The 19,619-nt window shown below is 49.3% G+C and overlaps 3 protein-coding genes and 1 pseudogene across 3 annotated transcripts; all 4 read left to right on the forward strand.

Annotated features, from left to right (window-relative positions):
• Positions 1-870: 870 nt before the first annotated feature.
• LOC101127721 (metallothionein-1H) lies at positions 871-2,221 on the forward strand. Its single transcript, XM_019012215.4, has 3 exons — positions 871-1,010; positions 1,603-1,668; positions 1,991-2,221. The coding sequence occupies exons 1-3, from the start codon at positions 983-985 to the stop codon at positions 2,080-2,082; spliced, it is 186 nt and encodes a 61-aa protein (XP_018867760.1). The 5' UTR covers positions 871-982; the 3' UTR covers positions 2,083-2,221.
• A 4,638-nt stretch (positions 2,222-6,859) lies between these two features.
• LOC129527364 (uncharacterized) lies at positions 6,860-8,974 on the forward strand. The gene is made up of 4 exons (XM_063699809.1): positions 6,860-6,983; positions 7,078-7,137; positions 8,150-8,215; positions 8,753-8,974. Exons 1-4 carry the CDS (start codon positions 6,860-6,862, stop codon positions 8,935-8,937), a joined length of 435 nt encoding a protein of 144 aa, XP_063555879.1. The 3' UTR covers positions 8,938-8,974.
• A 4,558-nt stretch (positions 8,975-13,532) lies between these two features.
• Positions 13,533-15,303, forward strand: LOC101126623 (metallothionein-1X). The gene is made up of 3 exons (XM_004057680.5): positions 13,533-13,680; positions 14,278-14,343; positions 15,069-15,303. The coding sequence occupies exons 1-3, from the start codon at positions 13,653-13,655 to the stop codon at positions 15,158-15,160; spliced, it is 186 nt and encodes a 61-aa protein (XP_004057728.2). The 5' UTR covers positions 13,533-13,652; the 3' UTR covers positions 15,161-15,303.
• Positions 15,304-15,915: 612 nt separating this feature from the next.
• LOC101134559 (developmental pluripotency-associated protein 2-like) lies at positions 15,916-19,191 on the forward strand (annotated as a pseudogene).
• Positions 19,192-19,619: the final 428 nt, after the last annotated feature.

The raw sequence follows: 19,619 nt of genomic DNA on the forward strand, positions 1-19,619 counted from the left end.
GGCCCTGTTTAATCACTTTCTGTCTTTGAACCCTCACAGCAACCCTAAAGGGACGTGAGTCCTTTTCACGAACCCGTATTCCTAATCTGGACAATGACAAGGAGTTCAAGCCACTAGCCCAGGGTCAGGGAGCTGGGAAATGGCACTGCTTGGTGTGAATCCTGTCAGCTTCCCTAGGTAGAGAGGTCAGTGATGAAGCTTCTCTATGGCCTAGGTATGTTTATCTCTTCACTGCTTGAAATCTTTCAACAAAACCAAGCATTACAGTCAGTCCTGGAAGCAAAACAGAGACATAGAGGGATATGAATAAGTATACTTTGATGGGAGGGAGGCAGGGTCCTGTGTCTTCCGTGTTGCTGTGCACAGGAGAAACGTGGCCGAAGAACTGAGGTGGGGACGGGGACAGGAACAGGCAATGCCAGAGATCTGAAGGTCGCATCCTCGGCATGTCCCTTGCACACTACTCCCTCGCTGTGCTCTCTGCTCCCACCAATCCAGACAATTGAACAAGAGACTGGGGTTGCACTGGGACTCCAGGAAAGCCTTAGCTGTTGACAGGGGGTGGGCAGGCCCCGGGGTGTGGGGCGCAGGTCAGGATCTCGGAGCACGCGGAACGCCAAAGGGCGGGAGTAGCAGGTAATCTCAGGGAACTGGGCAGGCCCGGCAGGGTGAAACAAGCAGCTCACCCGGGTGCACAGCGCCTCCCGCGGGAGCCGCTGCGAAAGGGCCGTCCCCGCGGTGTGCACCGACCTGCTCTCAGGGTACTTTGCGCCCGACCCGTCTGCTGCGCACAGCCCAGCCCAGGACCGCGGGCGGCTGGGACTCAGTGGGTCGGGTGCAAGGGCGGGGCAGGGTCTCTGCACCCGGCTCCCTCCCCTGACTAGAAAAGGAGCTGCCAACTGTTGCGCTCCACCACGCCCTCCACGTGTTCCACTGCCTCTTCTCTTCTCGCTTGGGAACTCCAGTCTCACCTCGGCTTGCAATGGACCCCAACTGCTCCTGCGAGGCTGGTAAGGAACGCCCGGGTTCTGCGCCTTAGGATGCCAAATTGCCAGACACCATAGAGAGTGTCCCTGGGTTTGAGGAGGTCATATTTTGCGATCTGAGCTGAAGAGGACTTCTTTACTTCGTCCACTGCTTTCCTCTAGGCCAAGCTCCTGAGAGCATGTCCCTCTTCCCTGTGCCTCTATGTCACAGTTGAGGGTCCTAAGGCTCAAGGCTGTCCTGCTCCACATCACCCCGTTGGTCACGAGGCTGCTGGCTGAGCCCCAATTCTCTAACCAGGCTCTGAGCAGCCGGATTGGATGGGAGGCATTGGATAGGTGGGGACATTGCCTCTTCAGGGTTCAGGACAGAAAGTCGAAGTCGCAGTCTTCCCGGGATGTGCCTGGAGCCTCGGACTTACCTTTCGAATACAAACGGAGCGTGCTTGGTTTTCCCAGCATGAATGGAGAGGAGATGGGTCTTCTCTTCTTCTGCTGAGTGGGAAAGGATCTCTGAGGGCTGGCCCTGAACAGAGAAGGGGGACTGGACACTCATTGACCCACTGCTGTACCTTCTGCATCTCACTCACAACACACTGGCTTTTTCTATTCCTTGCAGGTGGCTCCTGTGCCTGCGCCGGCTCCTGCAAGTGCAAAAAGTGCAAATGCACCTCCTGCAAGAAGAGTGAGTGCGGGGCCGTCTCCAGGAATCTGGGGCTGTGGCTAAAGTTGGGAGGGAACCCAAGGCTGGCCCTGAGTGCCTGCTTCCTTTGTCCCCCTAGGCTGTCACTGCCTTTCCAGTCTTCTGCTCTGTCCAGGGCTCCTGTGGGGCTGGGCAGTCTCTCATAGGAAGACTCACCCCAATATCCACCAGTTGCCTCCTGAAAAAGCCGTGCCATCCTGAACTATCCTCTGGGGCTGGAGTCTGAGCTCAAGCCAGGCCTGCTGTTGGGAGAGGGAGCTCCCTGGTCAAGTCTGCTGTGACTTCTCTCTCCCTTTCTCCCCAGGCTGCTGCTCCTGTTGCCCTCTGGGCTGTGCCAAGTGTGCCCAGGGCTGCATCTGCAAAGGGGCGTCAGAGAAGTGCAGCTGCTGTGCCTGATGTCGGGACAGCCCTGCTGTCAGATGAAAACAGAATGACACGTAAAATCCAGGATTTTTTTTTCCACAACTCCGACCCAGTTGCTACATTCCTTTTTTTCTGTGAAATATGTGAATAATAATTAAACACTTAGACTTGATTCCCATTCTGGTTCCTGTTGTGAATAAGGGTCTGGGGTGGGAGATTGAACTGGGAGTTTAGAGACTGGGCTCTGGATGGAAATGTGAGTGCTGAACAGTCTGAGCGCCTTCAGGCGAGCCCCGTTACATCACTGACCTCCATCTTCTGTAAAAGGCACCTGCACTGTGCTGGATCATATGGGGATGGGGACGTATGCGATCAGCTCCACTCATATTAAATGTGGTACAGAGACTTCTCCATTCCTTATGTTTATTCTCAGGTTTCCCTGCCCAAGTTCAGTTCCTCAGCAGATTTTAGGCTTGAAAGTGACCACAGGAGGTGGATTCCAATGCCTAATTTACTTGAATCCTCCACGGGGCTTCTCAAACTCCACAGTGAAGGGACAGTTTTCATTTTCTATCCATCCCAGACCTAAACCTTTGTAAATAAAGTAATATTAATTATGAAGATAATGAAACACAAAATATAGAACCCATGTTTTACATTTTACACAAAAAAATCAATAAATACATACAGAAATAACAGAAAAATGGAAGATTTACAAACTCTGCACTTAAGTTCATGGGTGATTTGCATTGGAGACTGGAAACAGCAGACTGGCCCCACTGTGGACCACACACCTTCAGCAGCACAGGCCAGGACATTCTCATGAGGAACCATCAGGCTTGGCCTAGCCAGCGTCACACACACACAGCACACTCAGGACACTCGCTGAACCCTGAGAGCTCCCTATTGGGAGCTGGCTCTGAATCTTTGGAAGTTCCTCCCAAGGTCAGGCTTCATTTGTTCCTCTTTCAAGCTCCAGCCCTTGACTACTTCAAACCAGCATGCTCCTGGCAAGAGGCAATGTGATCGTGGGTTGCAGATGAAATTATTTTGTAATTTTGCTTGTGATTTCATCATTTCCATAATTACTAATACTTTATTTACACAAGTTCTCAGAACACAGCTATGGCAGATTATGCAGCAGGCTGAGTGTGGTGATGTTCCTTAGGAAGGAAAGAGTCCCTGGATGTCTTGTTAATGACAAGTTAGTGCCTCCACTTGTGGAGAGAATGCTATTTGATGTTCAGTCAAAGAGGAAGATGAATCTCCTTGTGTAGAAGTCAGGGCCACGCTTACCTGCTGCTTCCCTGTGAAGCGATTTCTGAAGGCAGCCAGCACCTAGGGCGTAGTTTTAGTTGTCAGGCAGTCCTAGTTCACAGCCCACTCCAGCACTTACTGGCTGTGTGGTTTGGGCAAGTCACCCACACTCTCTGAGCATCTAGTGCCTCATTTGTAGAAAGGAGATTATATCTCAATGCAGGGATTAAATGAGAGAGTGGGCCAGGCACAGCGGCTCATGCCTGTAATACCTGCACTTTGGGAGGCAGAGGTGGGAAGGTTGTTTGAGCCTAGGAGTTTGAGACTAGCCTGGGCAACACGGAGAAGCCCCATCTCTACAAAAATTACAAAAATTAGACTATGTGATGCCATGCACCTGTGGTCCTAGCTGCTCTGGAGGCTGGGAAGGGAGGATTACTTGAGCTCAGGAGGTAGAAGTTACAGTCAGCAAGATCGTGCCACTGTACTCCAGGTTGGGCAACAGAACAAGACTCTATCTCAAGAAAAAAAAAGACAGAGAGAGAGAGAATGAGGAATGATGCCTGGCAAGTGGTGAGTAGTCTATAATATTGGCTATTGCTTCTTTAAAACAATCATTACACATAGCATAGGGGATATTTGTTTATTCACAGACAAAGCAGCCAGGCCTGGAGTACCTAGCTGTGTATACTGTAACTGTCATCTACCACTCAAACACGGGTCCTGTGGACCAGAGAGTCAGTCACTGTAACCACAAAAATGTCATCAACACAGGGTTATAAAGCTATGAGCACGATGCTGTGCCTCATGTCACATATAGAATGACTGCCATTTCTGCTGCCACATGCACATTTTATGTATCATTTCACATTGAAATGATTAATACTCTCTGAGATGAACAAATTTTGCTCTTGGCTTGAGAGATAGGAACGGAAGCCCAGGGAGGTCATGGCTATGCACAGGGGTCTCACTGCCAACTCAACGTGCTTCCACCGCTGCATCCCAGCGGTGGAATATGAGGACATTCAGCATCATCATGTTTGTGTTGACTTGGTGGCATAGAGCATGGGGTAAGGACATGATGCTGCAGTCAGCCTGTATGAGTGCAAATCCCAATTCTGCCACGATGTGTGTGACGCAACTCTCTGTGTCTCAGTCTCATCAACTGGAGTATAATAATATCTGCTTGTAAAATTAAATGATTTAATTCATGTAAGGAACTTAGAATGGTGCCTGGCAAGCAGTGAGTCATCTATAACATTAACTGTTGCTTTTTTTTCTCTCATTACATATAGCATGGGGGATATTTATTTACTCACAGACAAAACAGCTAGGCCAGATATGCTCACTTGTGTATCCTGCTATTCTCATCTACTACATGAACATGTGTCCTGTGGTCAAAAGGGACATTTGCTCTTCCCATATAATAGTCATCAACACTAGGGATATAAAGCTATAAGCAAGATTCCATGCTTCATGTCAGATGAAAAAGAATGTCATTTCTACACTCACAGTCACTGTATTTTACTTAACATATAACATTGAAGTGATCGATATTTTCTTAAATATATTTTTTTATTTAAAGCCAACTCTTTTCCACCAGTGAAAATGAAAATCAGTCTTATTCCACACATAGAAGATAGTCAGAAAAAGCTGGGCACGGTGGCTTACGCCTGTATTCCCGGCACTTTGGGAGGCCACGGCGACCAGATTACCTGAGGTCGGGAGTTGGAGACCAGCCTGGCCAACTTGGTGAAACCCGGTCTCTACTAAAAATACAAAAATTACTTGGCATGGTGGCACACGCCTGTAGTCCCAGCTACTCTGGAGCCTTATGCAGGAGAATTACTTGAGCCCGGGAGACAGAGATTGCAGCCAGCCGAGATCGCGCCACTGCACTCCAGCCTGGCCGACAGAGGGAGACTCCGTCTCAAAAAAAAAAAAAAAAAAAAAAGATTACCAGCAATAGAGAAGTGCTGGCAAACCTGGGCCAAAGGAAGGCTTGATCTTGGACACTTTCTCTTGAAACGCTGGCTAGATTCAAATCAGTGTAAACTTTTTAGCTCTGTGATGTTGAGCAAGTTACTTAAACTTCTTGTTATAGTTGTCAGTTTCATGCGCGTCCATGTGAAGAGACCACCAAACAGGCTTTGTGTGAGCAACATGGCTGTTTATTTCACCTGGGTGCAGGTGGGCTGAGTCCGAAAACAGAGTCAGCGAAGGGTGGTGGATTATCATTAGTTCTTATAGGTTTTGGGATAGGCGGTGAAGAGCAATGTTTTGTGGGCAGGGATGGATCTCACAAAGTACATTCTCAAGGGTGGGGAGAATTACAAAGAAACTTCTTAATGGTGGGGGAGATTACAAAGTATCTTCTTAAGGGTGGGGGAGATTACAAAGTACATTGATCAGTTAGGGTGGGGAAGAAACAAATCACAATGGTGGAATGTCATCAGTTAAGGCTATTTTTACTTCTTTTGTGGGTCTTCAGTTACTTCAGGCCATCTGGATGTATATGTGCAAGTCACAGGGGATGCGATGGCTTGGCTTGGGTTCAGAGGCCTGACAGTCAGATTAGTAAAACGGGTCATAAATAGTATTTCTGTCAGGCCTCTGAGCCCAAGCCAAGCCATGGCATCCCCTGTGACTTGCACGTATACGCCCAGATGGCCTGAAGTAATTGAAGAATCACAAAAGAAGTGAAAATGCGCTGCCTTGACTTAACTGATGACATTCCACCACAAAAGAAATGAAAATGGCCTGTTCCTGCCTTAACTGATGACATTATCTTGTGAAATTCCTTCTCCTGGCTCATCCTGGCTCAAAAGCTCCCCTACTAAGCACCTTGTGACCCCCACTCCTGCCTGCCAGAGAACCCCCCTTTGACCGTAATTTTCCTTTACCTACCCAAATCTTATAAAACGGCCCCACCCCTATCTCCCTTCGTTGACTCTCTTTTCGGACTCAGCCCGCCTGCACCCAGGTGAAATAAACAGCCTTGTTGCTCTCACAAAGCCTGTTTGGTGGTCTCTTCACAAGGATGCGAGTGAAAATTTCCCTTTAGGATTGTTGGGAGTGTTCAAGGAATTAATGATTTAAAGAGGCCTGGCACATTCTAAATGTTACATGATAAGAACATTGAACAGAAATACCCACTTCTCTCCTTGATTGACCGCAGGGTCTGCATGTCACCTAAAGTCATCCTCTTTGGAGGGCATCCCTCATTTTCAAAACTGCCATCCTGCAGTGGGGTGGCCGGCAGGCCTGGAAAGTCCCGGAGAACTATATGAAAAGGAGGAAACTGACAAACGTGCCCGCCATCACCTCAGAGGAGGAGCATGGAGGGAAGAGAGGGAGGCCGACCCGTGGTCGCCACGATCTGTCTACAGGGGAAAAGAGTTTGAGGGTCTTAGGTGGGAAGAGTTACAGGTAATGAGGGGGGAGGGCGAGGGAGAAGCAAAAGTCACCTCCACCATGGCTCATCTGCACACTGCTCACTCGCTCTGCTCCCGGCTCTAGCCAATGAAGAAGGTGAGCAAGAGGATGGACCCGGATGCACACGGACCCGGGAGAGGCGAAGCTGAGGACGACTGTGCGGGGCGGGGGGAATGGAGGGGGTGGGGACAGCGCGACCACCTGGGAATGGGAAATGGCCCTCAGGGTGGCAGGGGCGGCGCGTACCTCTGGCAGCATAGCCCCTCCCGCACGAGCGGGCCCCAAAGGGGCGGTCCCCGGGAGCCCACCAGGCTGCACTCAGGGGATGGTGCGCCTGACCCGCCTGCTGCGCACAGCTCAACCCAAGACCGCAGGCGCCGCGGATTCCGCGTGGGGGTAGGTGAGAGGGGTACTCTGCACCCGGCCCCCTCTTCTAACTATAAATTGAGCTTCCGGTTCCTAGAATCCACCACGCCTCCCACCTGCCCCACTGCTTCTTCGCCTCTCCCTTAGGAACTCTAGCTTCACCTCGCTTCGTAATGGACCCCAGTTGCTCCTGCTCCACTAGTAAAGGATACCGGGTTTCGGGGCTTTAGAATATCCATTTCCATTCCAGAGGATAGAATGTACCCGGGGCAGGAGGGAGGTGCATGTTAGCTCTTCCTAAAGTGGCCTCCTTTACTTTGCACTTCTCGTGTTTTTCCCTGTCAAGCGCCTTCATTACCACTTGGAATGTTGCCATCTTCCCAGCGCCTCCCTTTTTTTGTTTGTTTGTTTGTTTGTTTGTTTTTTGTTTTGTTTTGTTTTGAGACGGAGTCTTGCCCTGTCGCCCAGGCTGGAGTGCAGTGGCCCGATCTTGGCTCACTGCAAGCTCCGCCTCCCGGGTTCACGCCATTCTCCTGTCTCAGCCTGAAGAGTAGCTGGCACTACAGGCGCCCGCCACCACGCCCGGCTAATTTTTTGTGTTTTTAGTAGAGACAGGGTTTCACCGTGTTAGCCAGGATGGTCTCGATCTCCTGACCTCGTGATCCGCCCGCCTCGGCCTCCCAAAGTGGCCCTCCCATTTTTGAAGCGAGAAGACTGAGGCTCAAAACTGCCAGGTCACCCAGATAGCCAGTGGGTTCCCAGGCTGGGACCCAGTGCTCTGTCCAGCATTAGAGCTGCCTGAGGTGGATGGGAGGCAGGGAGCATTGCCTCTTAGGGATTCCTGATATAAGGCCTTGGGGAGTAAAATTAGGAGGGTGCCTGCCCATCCCAGCCTGTGGGGAAAAAAGGTGGAGCTGGGCTTCCGTGTGCCTGAGTGGAACAAGGTACCAGGTTTCCCATGCACTGAGCAGGAGGATGCTGAGGGCCTATTCCTGACCCTGCATCACACTCACTGCTCACTGCCTTTTTCTCTTCCCTGCAGGTGGCTCCTGCACCTGCACCAGCTCCTGCAAATGCAAAGAGTGCAAATGCACCTCCTGCAAGACGAGTGAGTGCGGGGCCTTCCCTGGGAATCACAGGGAGCGGGGGTGCTGGGCTGAGTCAGAGGAGGGATCTCAGATTCTGCAGGCAGGAGCAGGCTCATCACTAGCTTCCCACATCCCCTGAAACGGATTCAGGATCAGAGCTGGAAGAACATTAGGGATGGTTGATTCCTACCCAACCTTCATTCTTAACAATGGGGAAACTGAGGTCACAAGAATGTACCAGCTGGCCAACCACAGACCTGATTCTTGAGGGCTTTCCTCACTGAAATGTATGGTCCTGGGGAATTGCCCTTCCTTTGTCCCCACAGTCCCAGTCACTGCCTGTCCAGTCTTCTGCTCTGTCCTGGCTCAGGTGGGGCTGAGCAAGTTTTTCATAGGAAGGCTCTCACTCCAAAGATCCACCATTGTCTCACAGAGCACACCATCCAGAACTAAGGCTCCTCTGGGTCTGGGTGCGAGCTTGAGCCAGGCCCACTGTTGGGGCAGAGAGGTGCCTGTTCAAGTCTGCTGTGACCTGTCACTCTCCCCTTCTTCCCCAGGCTGCTGCTCCTGCTGCCCCGTGGGCTGTGCCAAGTGTGCCCAGGGATGTGTTTGCAAAGGGACACTGACAAGTGCAGCTGCTGCTCCTGATGTAGGGAAAGCTCTGTTCCCAGAAGTAGAAAGTGTACAAACCTGGAATTGTTTTCCATACAACCCTGACCCATTAGTACATTTGGGTTTTTAAAAATAAAATATGTTAATGATAATAAAAGTTGACTTTATTCTGGCTCAGTTTTATTTTGTGTGCCTTGGAAAAAAGTGATCTGGTACCCAACAGAGCTGGGATAAGCAATTGCATTGAGAGTCCAGACACATGGGTGCTGGTACCATGTCCTATCACCTTACACACTGAGTGCCTTAAGACAAATCACATTACCTGTCTCTGCTAAAAAATGTAAAAGCATTATACATGTAGGCCGGGCATGGTGGCTCACACCTGTAATTGCAGTACTTTGGCAGGCCGAGGTGGGCAGATTACAAAAGGACAGAAGTTCAAGACCAGCCTGGCCAACGTGATGAAACCCCCATCTCTACTAAAAATACAAAAATTAGCCATGAGTGGCGTCGGGTGCCTGTAATCCCAGCTATTTGGGAGGCTGAAGCAGGAGAATCACTTGAATCCGGGAAGTTGTGGTTGCAATGAGCCGAGATTGCACCACTGCACTCCTGCCTGGGTGACAAGAGGAAAACTCCAATTCAAAAAAAAAAACAAAAAAACAGTATACATGTAAGAGATATAACGGCATGGGCGTGGGCATCTGTAACAGACCTAAGCTTTGGGAAAATGAACTAAAATGAATTAGTATGAAATATAAAAACAAAATCTACTTTTTAATATTAAACAGGCAAATTATTAATAAATATAAATATATGAAAACAAAAAAATACATACAAAAAACAATGTATGAAAAACAAAATATATGACTATATTTAAATAAATATATAAAAAACAGAAAAGTAAAAATTTACAAACATTGCATATATATGTTCTAGGTTGCGTATTTCAGACTGGGAACAGTTTGTAGACTGACCCTCGTGCGTGGATCACACACCTTCAGCAGTGCTGGCCTGGACATGTCCAAAAGGAACTATCAGTCCTGAATGGCACCATGTCATTCATGGAACTCTCGCTACCCCTGAGAGCTCCTTGTTCTGACTTGGCTCTGAATCTTTGGAAGTTTCTCCCAAGGTCAGACTGCAGTCTCCTTCAAATTCCAGCCCTTGGTTACTTCAGGCCAGTGCAGTGAATAGGCAGGTGGAGCGAAGTGTCCAGCATCGTCCTGGCAAGCTGACTATAGATAGCAACTGGGGTTCCCAGGTGAAGTATCTTGACTCCGCCTCTGCAGGGGTGATGGCATATTCTGTACTTTGGAGGTGTGTGGTGTTCATTGAGAAGGATGAGGACTGATCATTGCTACCAACAGCTGGTACCTCCAGCTATCTGCTCAGGGAATTGTTATTCGAGTTTCAATCACAGGGAAGATGAGACAAGTGGCCCAGGAGTCAAGACCTAGATGGGCTGCAGGTGCTCTTTGTGATGAGGGAATTTCAGAAGGTGGCCTGGGCCAAGTGCAGGCTTTGGTGTCAAACAACCGGGTTCACAGCCCACTTCACTCCTGACTGGCTGTGTGGCCTGCACAAGTCACTTAACCTCTCTGAGCCTCCATTTCCTCATCTGTATACAGGAGATTATATTTCCATGTAGGGATCAAATGGGACAGTGGCCTGGTACTAGTGGCCTAGGGCTTACTGAACAGTGCTATTATAATCATTTGTCCATGTGGACTTTCTAGACAGACAATCCTGTTAGCTCCCATCAAGCTCCTTGGAAAAGGCCCATCTGCCTGCAGGTATTATGTGGACTGGAAGTTGGAGATGGATTTGGAGTCTTGCTGTTCTTGTCTCAAGGGCATGTGGATGACCTCCTGCACCTGCTCTCCAGGATAAGACACTGCTCCAGCATTCAGACAGAGAACAAGCCTTTCCCACCTTTCAAGTCATTTGATCTTCACACAAACCAGAGACACAGTGAATGTGAAGGGTTTGGTGAGATGGTGCTGTCTTCTAGAGGAGTTGTACTGTCTTCTAAAGGAGTTAAGCAATCTTCCCAAGGTCACATAGTTTAGAAGTAAAGGCATGAATGAATCTATGCTGTGGGTGTCCTCATGCCCTCGCCATAGTGAAATATCATGCTGTCAATGGATGCTAAGCCCGGCCCCTCACATTCCAGAGCTGGAAGGGCCCATGGTTAGTTAGCCCAATTGTGACCCTGACTTGATAGCTGATGAACTGAAGCCAGAGAGGACACACAGCTATTCAGAGGCTCTGACTGCCAGCTCAGTGCTCTTACCACTGTGCCTCTGTGCCAGAGTTAGTGTCCTCATGTGTCACACGACAGGGTGACACAAGCTTGTGGTTGAGGGCATTATTCTATGGTCAGCCTGTGTGAGTGCCAATCCCGGATGTGTCATCATGTATACCTGGGTGACACAACCTCTCTGTGGCTCAGTTCCTGCACTGTAAAAGGGGCAGAATATAATAATACATCATGTGCTGTATAAGGACATTTTAGTTATAGATGCACTGCATATAGCATAGTGGTCCTATAAGGTTATAAGGTAACTGTACTCTACCTTTCTATGTTTAGCTATGTTTAGATACACAAATACCACTGTGTTATCATTGCCTTCAGTATTCAGTACAGTAGCATGCTGTACAGGTTTGAAGCCTAGGAGCAATAGGCCATATCACATAGCCTAGGTCTGTGGTAGGCCATAACATCTAGGTTTGTTATTGCACTCTTTACACTGTTTGCACAACATGAAATCACCTAACAATGCATTTCTCAGAATGTATTCCCATCACTAAGCAGCATATGACTGTAATGGGCTCTGACTTGTAGAAATAAATGATTTAATAGGTATAAAGAAATTAGAATGGTGCCTTGCACATGGCAAATGATCTATAATATTAACTATTATTTTGTTATTTTTATTCATGGCTGCTATGGTCCAAATGCTTGTGTGCCTCCAATATTCATGTGTGCAAATCTAATTTTCAGTGTGTTGGTATTGAGGTGGTGCATTTGGGAGGTGACTGAAATAAGAGGACCTAGTGCTCATGAATGGGATTAGTGCCTTAATTAGAGAGGCCTGAGGGAGCTTGTTTAACTCTTTCCACCATGTGAGGACCCAGCAAGAAAGAGACATCCATGAGGAACGGGGCCCTCACAAGACTCCACATATGCTGGGGCCTTGACCTTGGACTTCCATGCTTCCAGAACTGAGAGAAATATATTTTGCTGTTTTAAGTTACCCAGTCTAAGGCATCTGGTGATAGCAGCCCAAATGGACTCAGACGATAGCATAGTTGACATTTTTACTCCAGACAAAAGAGCCAGGCCTGGAGTCCCTCCCTGTGTGTCCTCTGTCTTTCTCATCAGCCACATGAGCATTGACCTGTGGTCCTGACAGTGTCCTGCACTCTGCCCACAAAATAGGGATTCACTCCAGAAATATAAAGCCATGAGCAAGATAGTCCCTGTCCCCATCACAGAAACGGAAGGATGTCTGCCAGTTCTGCTACCACCTGCACCAATATGTGACTTAACGTTTTTCTTTCAAATGATTCCTATTTCCTTAGATATTTTTATATGAAAAGCAAACTCATTAGCACCACTGAAAAAAGAATCAGTTTAACTTCCAGACATAGAAGGTTGCCATCAAATTATGCTTATTCATATCCCCTCTGCATCTCTGTTTTGCTTCCAGGACTGACCTTGATGCTTGGTTTTGTTTAAAGATTTCAAGCAGTAAAGAGATGAATATACCTAGGCCAAAGGGAAGCTTCATCATTGCTTTGGGACGCTGACCGGATTCAGACCCAGCAGTGTCACTTCGCAGCCCTCTGACCCTGGGCTGGTGGCTTGAACTCCTTTTATTGTTGTTGTTCAGATTAGAATATGGATTCATAAATAGAAGTATGTCCTTTTAGGGTTGCTGTGAGGGTTCAAAGATGCAAAGTGACTAAAAAGGGCCTAACACGGATTAATGTTATGTAGAGTAATAGGAATATGGAAGGGAAAATAACCCTGTTTCTTGCATTTTAATTTAATCCGGAATCCGCATATCACCTAAAATGATCCCTTTTCTGGGAGCATTCCACATTTTCCAAACTGTCATCCTGTGGTGGGGTGCCCGGCTAGGCTGTGGGGAGACCTGGAGAGTTTTATGCAAAGGAGGACCTGGGCAAATGTGCCCATTCAGCCTCTCAAGAGTGGAGAATGCAAGGACGGGGGCAGAGCCCTGTGTCTGTTCTGTCCCTGGACATGAGAGAAACGTGGCCAACAGACCGAGGTGGGGACGGGGACAGGGACCGGCAATGCAGGAAATCCGAGTGTCACATCCTCTGCCTGTCATTTGCACACTGCTGCCTCGCTATGCTCACCGCTCCCGCCGATCCAGGGACGTGATCCAGGGACTCTGGGAAATGCAAAGCTACACACAGTGGAGCGGGGGCTGGGGGTGTGTAGACCGCCGGGATTCCGAGTTTCCCGGCACGCCTAGGAGAGGGAGAGGCAGGCAATGTCAGGGAAATTGGGAAGGGCAGGCAGGACGCCAGGGACGCCACGTACTGCCAGGTTCACAACGAGGTGGGGCCAAAGGGGCTGGCCCCGCGGTGCACCCGGTGCTGGGCTCACGGGTTGCTGCACCCGGCCCAGGATCGCGGGCGGTGCAGACTCAGCTGGGGCGGGTGCAAGGACGAGGCGGGGCCTCTGCGCCCGGCCCTCTTCCCGGACTATAAAGAGAGCCGCCGGCTTCTGGGCTCCATCACGCTTTTCATCTGTCCCGCTGCGTGTTTTCCTCTTGAACGGGAACTCCTGCTTCTTCTTGCCTCGAAATGGACCCCAACTGCTCCTGCTCGCCTGGTAAGGGACACCTAGCTCAGCGCCTTGGGATGCCCGTTTCCCAGCCACAGTACAGACTCTTCCTGGGTTTGAAGAAGTCGCATTTAAAGTTCTGAGCTGAAGGGGCTCCTTTATTTCGTTAGGTGCTTTCTTCCCGATCACGTCCCTGAGACCACTTCTCGCCTCCCTGTGCCTCTAAGTTAGAGTTGAGGGTACTGAGGCCCAAGGCTGTCCTGCTCCATGTCACCCAGTTGGTCAGGGGGCTGCTGGCTGAGCCCCAATGCTCTGACCAGGCTCTGAGCAGTCAGGGTGGATGGTAAGTGGGGGGGCCATTGCCTCTTCGGAGTTCAGGACAGAAGGTTCTGGCCTCCTGTCTTAGCCTTCCTGGGCTGTGTCTGGAGCCTGGGACCTTGCTTGTGGGGTAAAAGCAAGAGGACACTTGCCCTTCCCAAAATGAAGGGAGAGGAGATGGGGCTTCTCTTCCTCTCCCCTGAGTGGGAAAGGAGCTCTGAGGGCTGGTCCAGCAGCACAGATGAGGGGGCACTGAAGCGTTATTGACCAGCCGCTGTACCTTCTGCATCTCACTCCACGCTCACTGCCTTTTTCTCTTCCTTGCAGATGGCTCCTGTGCCTGTGCCGGCTCCTGCAAATGCAAAGAGTGCAAATGCACCTCCTGCAAGAAGAGTGAGTGCGGGGCCTTCCCTGCGAATCTGGGGGATGGGCCAAGTTAGAGCAGGGAACCCAGAGCTCTGCAGGCAGGGGCAGGCCAATGACCAGCTTCCCCAAACCCCTCCTTCAACACCTGATTCAGAATCAGACCTCAAATTGCCTTAAAAATGGGTGAGTCCCAGCCTCTTATTACCAAACTAGAAACAGGCCCAGAGAGGTTACCAGATAGTGTTGGGAACAAAGCTGGAATGTGAACCTAGGTCTCCTGCCTCCTGATGCAGCCTTCTTCACCCTTCTGGGTCCTGAAGCACTTAAGGCCCAGGATCTGGAAGACCCCGGGTGATTTCAAACCTAATGATCCAGTCCTTTCCTGCAGGGGCAGCCCAGAGCTTCCCTAGCCTTCCCCAGAACTGCTGTGTCAGGGGTTTGCCCCCTGTCCGGCTGTGAAGACTTTCCTCATTTAAGGGTAGGTTTTGGGGAACTGGCCTCCTTTTGTTCCTGTACCCCCAATCACTACCTGTCCAGTCTTCTGTCCTGTCCCAGACTCAGGTGGGGCTGGGCAGCTTTTTCATATAAAACCCTCATCCCAAAGATCCACCAGTTCTCTTCTGACAAAGCCATGCCATCCTGAAATGATGGTCCTCTGGGACTGGAGGCAGGGCTCGAGCCAGGCCTCTGTTGGGGCAGGGAGGTGCCTGATTGAGTCTGCTCTGACCTCTCACTCTCCCCTTCTTCCCCAGGCTGCTGCTCCTGCTGCCCTGTGGGCTGTGCCAAGTGTGCCCAGGGCTGCATCTGCAAAGGGACGTCAGACAAGTGCAGCTGCTGTGCCTGATGCCAGGACAGCCGTGCTCTCAGATGTAAATAGAGCAACCTGTATAAACCTGGATTTTTTTTTTTTTTTTGTGCAACCCTGACCCGTTTGCAACATCTTTTTTTCTATGAAATATGTGAATGGCAATAAATTCATCTAGACTATTCTGGCTCTGGGCACCTCATTTGTCACTGGGTATATGGCACTTGGTTCCAGTTGGATTGTAGGAAACCCAGATTGTGGGACATTTCAGGGACGGGACCATGGCAGTGGGGGTCTGGGTGCAAGGTGCCTGCAATCCTGCCTGGCCTTGGCTCTCCTTTGTGAACTCTGGCAAACTAGGGAGTTTATTCTACCACCCTCTAGCAACAGTTAACTGGTAGTAGCTGCCCTTTTTGTGTAGCTGTGACACAGCCTATACTCACCAGCCACCTATGGTGCACCTACTGCATACACAGGCATGGGGTCCTCAGTGGTGAGGGGAACAGGGAGCTTATGGACTGCTGGGGGGAGAGAGAATTATAGAATAAGGAATCTTATAAAGGAGAAAGTGCTGTGACTGAATGCACTTCGGGTGAGCCCAAATGAAGAACTCTTTCCACTGGGATCTGAGAGCTGCATTCCTGCAGAGGGCACAGCTCCAGCAAAGGTCTGGAAGTGGGGAAGAGTCTGGCACTGGGGGAACAGAAGACCAATGTGTGATTGTGTGAGGGGAGAAGCCCATGTTCCGTTTGGAGAGGGGAGGGCAGAGGCCACGGACCTCATTCATCTGAAGGATGGCCTCACTGGCTGCACAGCTGAATCACTTGGAGAGGCTAGAAAAGTGCTCGAGCCGGTATTCCACTTCCCCCACCCCTGCAGCCCCCTTTCCAATTTGTTTAGGGCTAAGTGGGCCCAGGGAACCTACCTTTTAATTTTTAATAAGTACCTAGGTTTGCAACCCACTGAAGCAGTCACACGGAATTATTTGGTGAAATAAAATGGCCTCTGCCAGTTCCTCTCTGGTCTCAGGACCAGGAGATATTTTCCATCCCAGTTGGTACTTGGAGCAACTCTCCAACATGTGGCTGCCTGTCCTGGTGGCCGAGGGAACCTGGAGGTGCCCAGCTTCCAGCTGGCTGTGGAGGGAGAGGCTGGCAATCCTCAACATGTAGCGTGGCAAATGTCTTCACGGAGACCAAACCAAGCTCAGAGGGTAGATTTAAGCTTCCTCGGGGGCTCATGCTAGGGAAACACCACTTCACTGAGGTTGGGTTGGTGTCTGAGGTGCCATTCTCTGGGGAGAGAATCTGACAGAGACCTCATAAGGCATGGGCAGGAGTGTGATGTGGGCACTGCCCTGTTTGTCTGAGATTTGATCCAGAAGCCCTGGTGCCAAAGTCACAAATGCACCCAGCCATTGCTGGTGCATTTCATTCACCCAGCCATTGCTGGTTTCATAACTCTGTTTTGGGAAATTGCAGCTGCCAAAACTCTCAAGGGATAGGTACAAAATGTTTTTGCCAGGTCTGACAAACATGATCATTCAACTTACGGCTTCTTTTCCAAGTCATGTGTGAAGTGGCATCCTGTTCCATCCCTCACCCCCAGTCCTGAGCCCCATCTTCCTTGGGGCTGGGTGGGACATGATTATTGTGGATGTCTGTTGGAGAGATTAATGTACAGTCATTCAATTTTTTTTTGATGTGGCTCTTATTGGAATGCCTTGTTTAATTTCCAGAGGCTTCAGCGTCAAGCACACCATCATGAAACAGCCTGGTAAAGCAGTTAAGTGCGTCAGCTCTGGAGCCAGGCTGCCTGGCTACACCCACAGCTCCATTAGTTAGTCAAATTATGTGGCCTCTCTGTGCCTTACATTTCTTAACTGCAATGTGGGGACAATAATAAGACCTATGCCATAGAGTTGTGGTGAGGTTGAATGTGGCTAGCACTGTCCCTGGAACATATCAAGTCCTCAGTAAGTATGGGCCAGGTGTGGTGTCTGACAATCAGTAGGCGATCCATAAATGTTCTCTACTTCATTCAATGAGCACTTATGGTATGTAAACCATTGTACTGCCCACAGAGAGGTAAGATAATATATAAATAAGAGCCAATTCCTTTGTTGGAGATCTTATTCAAGTCTCTGTTGAATTCAGGGAGCAATTATTTACCACTGCAAGATGCAGCCGCTGGGCTGGGACAGAGAGCCACATGGGGGCTAAAGATTTCTACCGCCAGGAGAAGCACCCATTCCACGCTGACTCTGGGATAGGCTGGGCGTGAGACAGGTTAAGACAGAGGTATGGACGCTTTGGGAGAAGAATGTGATTTAGCTGGGCCAGGGGAGCAGGAGAAAAACATTCACTCGCCTGGGCACAGTGGCTCATGCCTGTAGTTACAACATTTTGGGAGGTGAAGGAGGGAAGATCGCTTGAGCCCAGGAGTTTGAGACCAGCCTGGGCAACATGGCGAAATGTCTCTACAAAAATAAAAAGAAACAAATAAATTAGCCAGGCATGGTGGTGTGCACCTGTAGCCCCAGCTATTCAGGAGGCTGAGGTGGGTGGATCACTTTAGCCTGGAAGGTCGAGGGTACAGGGAGCTGTGATCATGCCACTACACTCCATCCTGGGTGACAGAGCAAGATCCTGTCTCAAAAAACAAAAACAGATTATTTGGTAGAGACGGGGGTCTCACCATGTTTCCCAGGCTGGTCTCAAACTCCTCGACTCAAGCGATCCACCCGTCTGGGCTTCCCAAAGTGCTGGGATTACAGGCGTGGGTCACCATGCCTGGCTTAATTTTTTAAAAAACTTGTCACTGAATGGACAAGACAGGGGTGTTGCTGAAAATGTCAGACTCAAATTTTGATAGCAGCAAGAATAATTTCTTTGAGGGGGAAATAGATGATGAGGAAAGTGTGATTTTGACATTGGTGCCAGTTAAAGATGATCCAAATATAGAATAAGTGTTTCTTCAACTTCTCATGTCAAACCGGAGAAGCCTAAGAAACACAATAAAGTTCATCTACCTCAAACAAACAATTCACAGCTCCACAAAAGCTAGATGCAAAATACCAGTCTTTCCCTTGCCGACCATTTTGCCTCCCATTAATAAGTTGTGTCGGGAGACTTTGTGGAACTGGTGTCAACAACGAGTTTTGAGTCCTAATGGCAAGAAAATAGAAGTTTATCTGAGGGCCAGGCGTGGTGGCTAGTGCCTGTAATCCCAGCACTTTGGGAGGCTGAGGCTGAGGTCAGGAGTTCGAGACCAGCCTGGCCAATGTGGTGAAACCCTGTCTCTACTAAAAATACAAAAACAAACAAACCAACAAAAAAACTAGCCAGGCATGGTGGTACGCACCTGTAGTCCCAGCTACATGGGAGGCTGAGGCAGGAGGATCACTTGAACCTGGGAGGTGGAGGCTGCAGTGAGCCGAGATCACGCCACTGTACTCCAGCCTGGGTGACAGAGCAAGACTCCATCTAAAAAAAAAAAAAAAAAAAGAAGTTTATCTGAGGCTCCATAGACACGCTTACCCTGAACAACAGCAACATATTCCTGAAATGTCACAGGAGACCAGATTACAGCCATGGTTGAGGAAATACAAGGCATTGACAAAGAGAGCAAGGCTTCAGAAAAGTCATGAGATGAATGAGAAAGCAGAAGAGACTAATACATTTGAAGTGATAACTTCATCTCAGGAAGCCACATTGGCATCATGGGCAAGAATTGCTGTGAGAGCTGTTCAGCCTAAGGCTGTGAATTCATGTTCTATTCCTGCTTCTGTTGAGGCCTTTTTGAGGTAAGCCTCTGGTGTTGGGTGTCATATGGTCCATGGCAGACTTATCTCGGTAGACACAGAGGGTTGGGTACACCTGCAGTTTCATGCAGGTCAGGCCTGGGTGCCTACCACTCACAGGAGGATGATTTCTCTCTTCATGTTACCTGCCTGCGTTTTTCCATCCCTAGGCATAGAAGATAATATGTCATGTGCTAACTGTGCTAAGAGGAATAAGAGGATGATGAAAAGATGAATGACAATGGAGAAGCAGCAGCAACCTGTTTGAATACAATGTACTAGAGAAAGAAAGATGTACTTTCGCACCATGTAACATACTATGAAGGAATGGAAGCAAAGACAATTTGAATGAATCCTCATGATCTATAAAACAAAATCATAGTGATTAGGACTCCACAGTGAAGACGGTTGACTAGTGACACAGCCTCACCTAAAGAGCCCCACAGAAAGTGAGTCTGAAAACCCATTAAAATAAAGTTACTGCAATTGGCCTTAACAAAAACAAAAACAGGCCGGGCGCGGTGGCTCAAGCCTGTAATCCCAGCACTTTGGGATGCCAGGTGGGTGGATAACCTGAGGTTAGGAGTTTGAGACCAGCCTGGCCAATAGGCGAAACCCACTCTCTGCTAAAAATACAAAAATTAGCAGGGTGTGGTGACGCGAGTCTGTAATCCCAGCTACTCAGGAGGCTGAGGC

This window comes from Gorilla gorilla, chromosome 18 (genome assembly GCF_029281585.2).
Source record: "Gorilla gorilla gorilla isolate KB3781 chromosome 18, NHGRI_mGorGor1-v2.1_pri, whole genome shotgun sequence".
Taxonomy (NCBI): domain Eukaryota; kingdom Metazoa; phylum Chordata; class Mammalia; order Primates; family Hominidae; genus Gorilla; species Gorilla gorilla.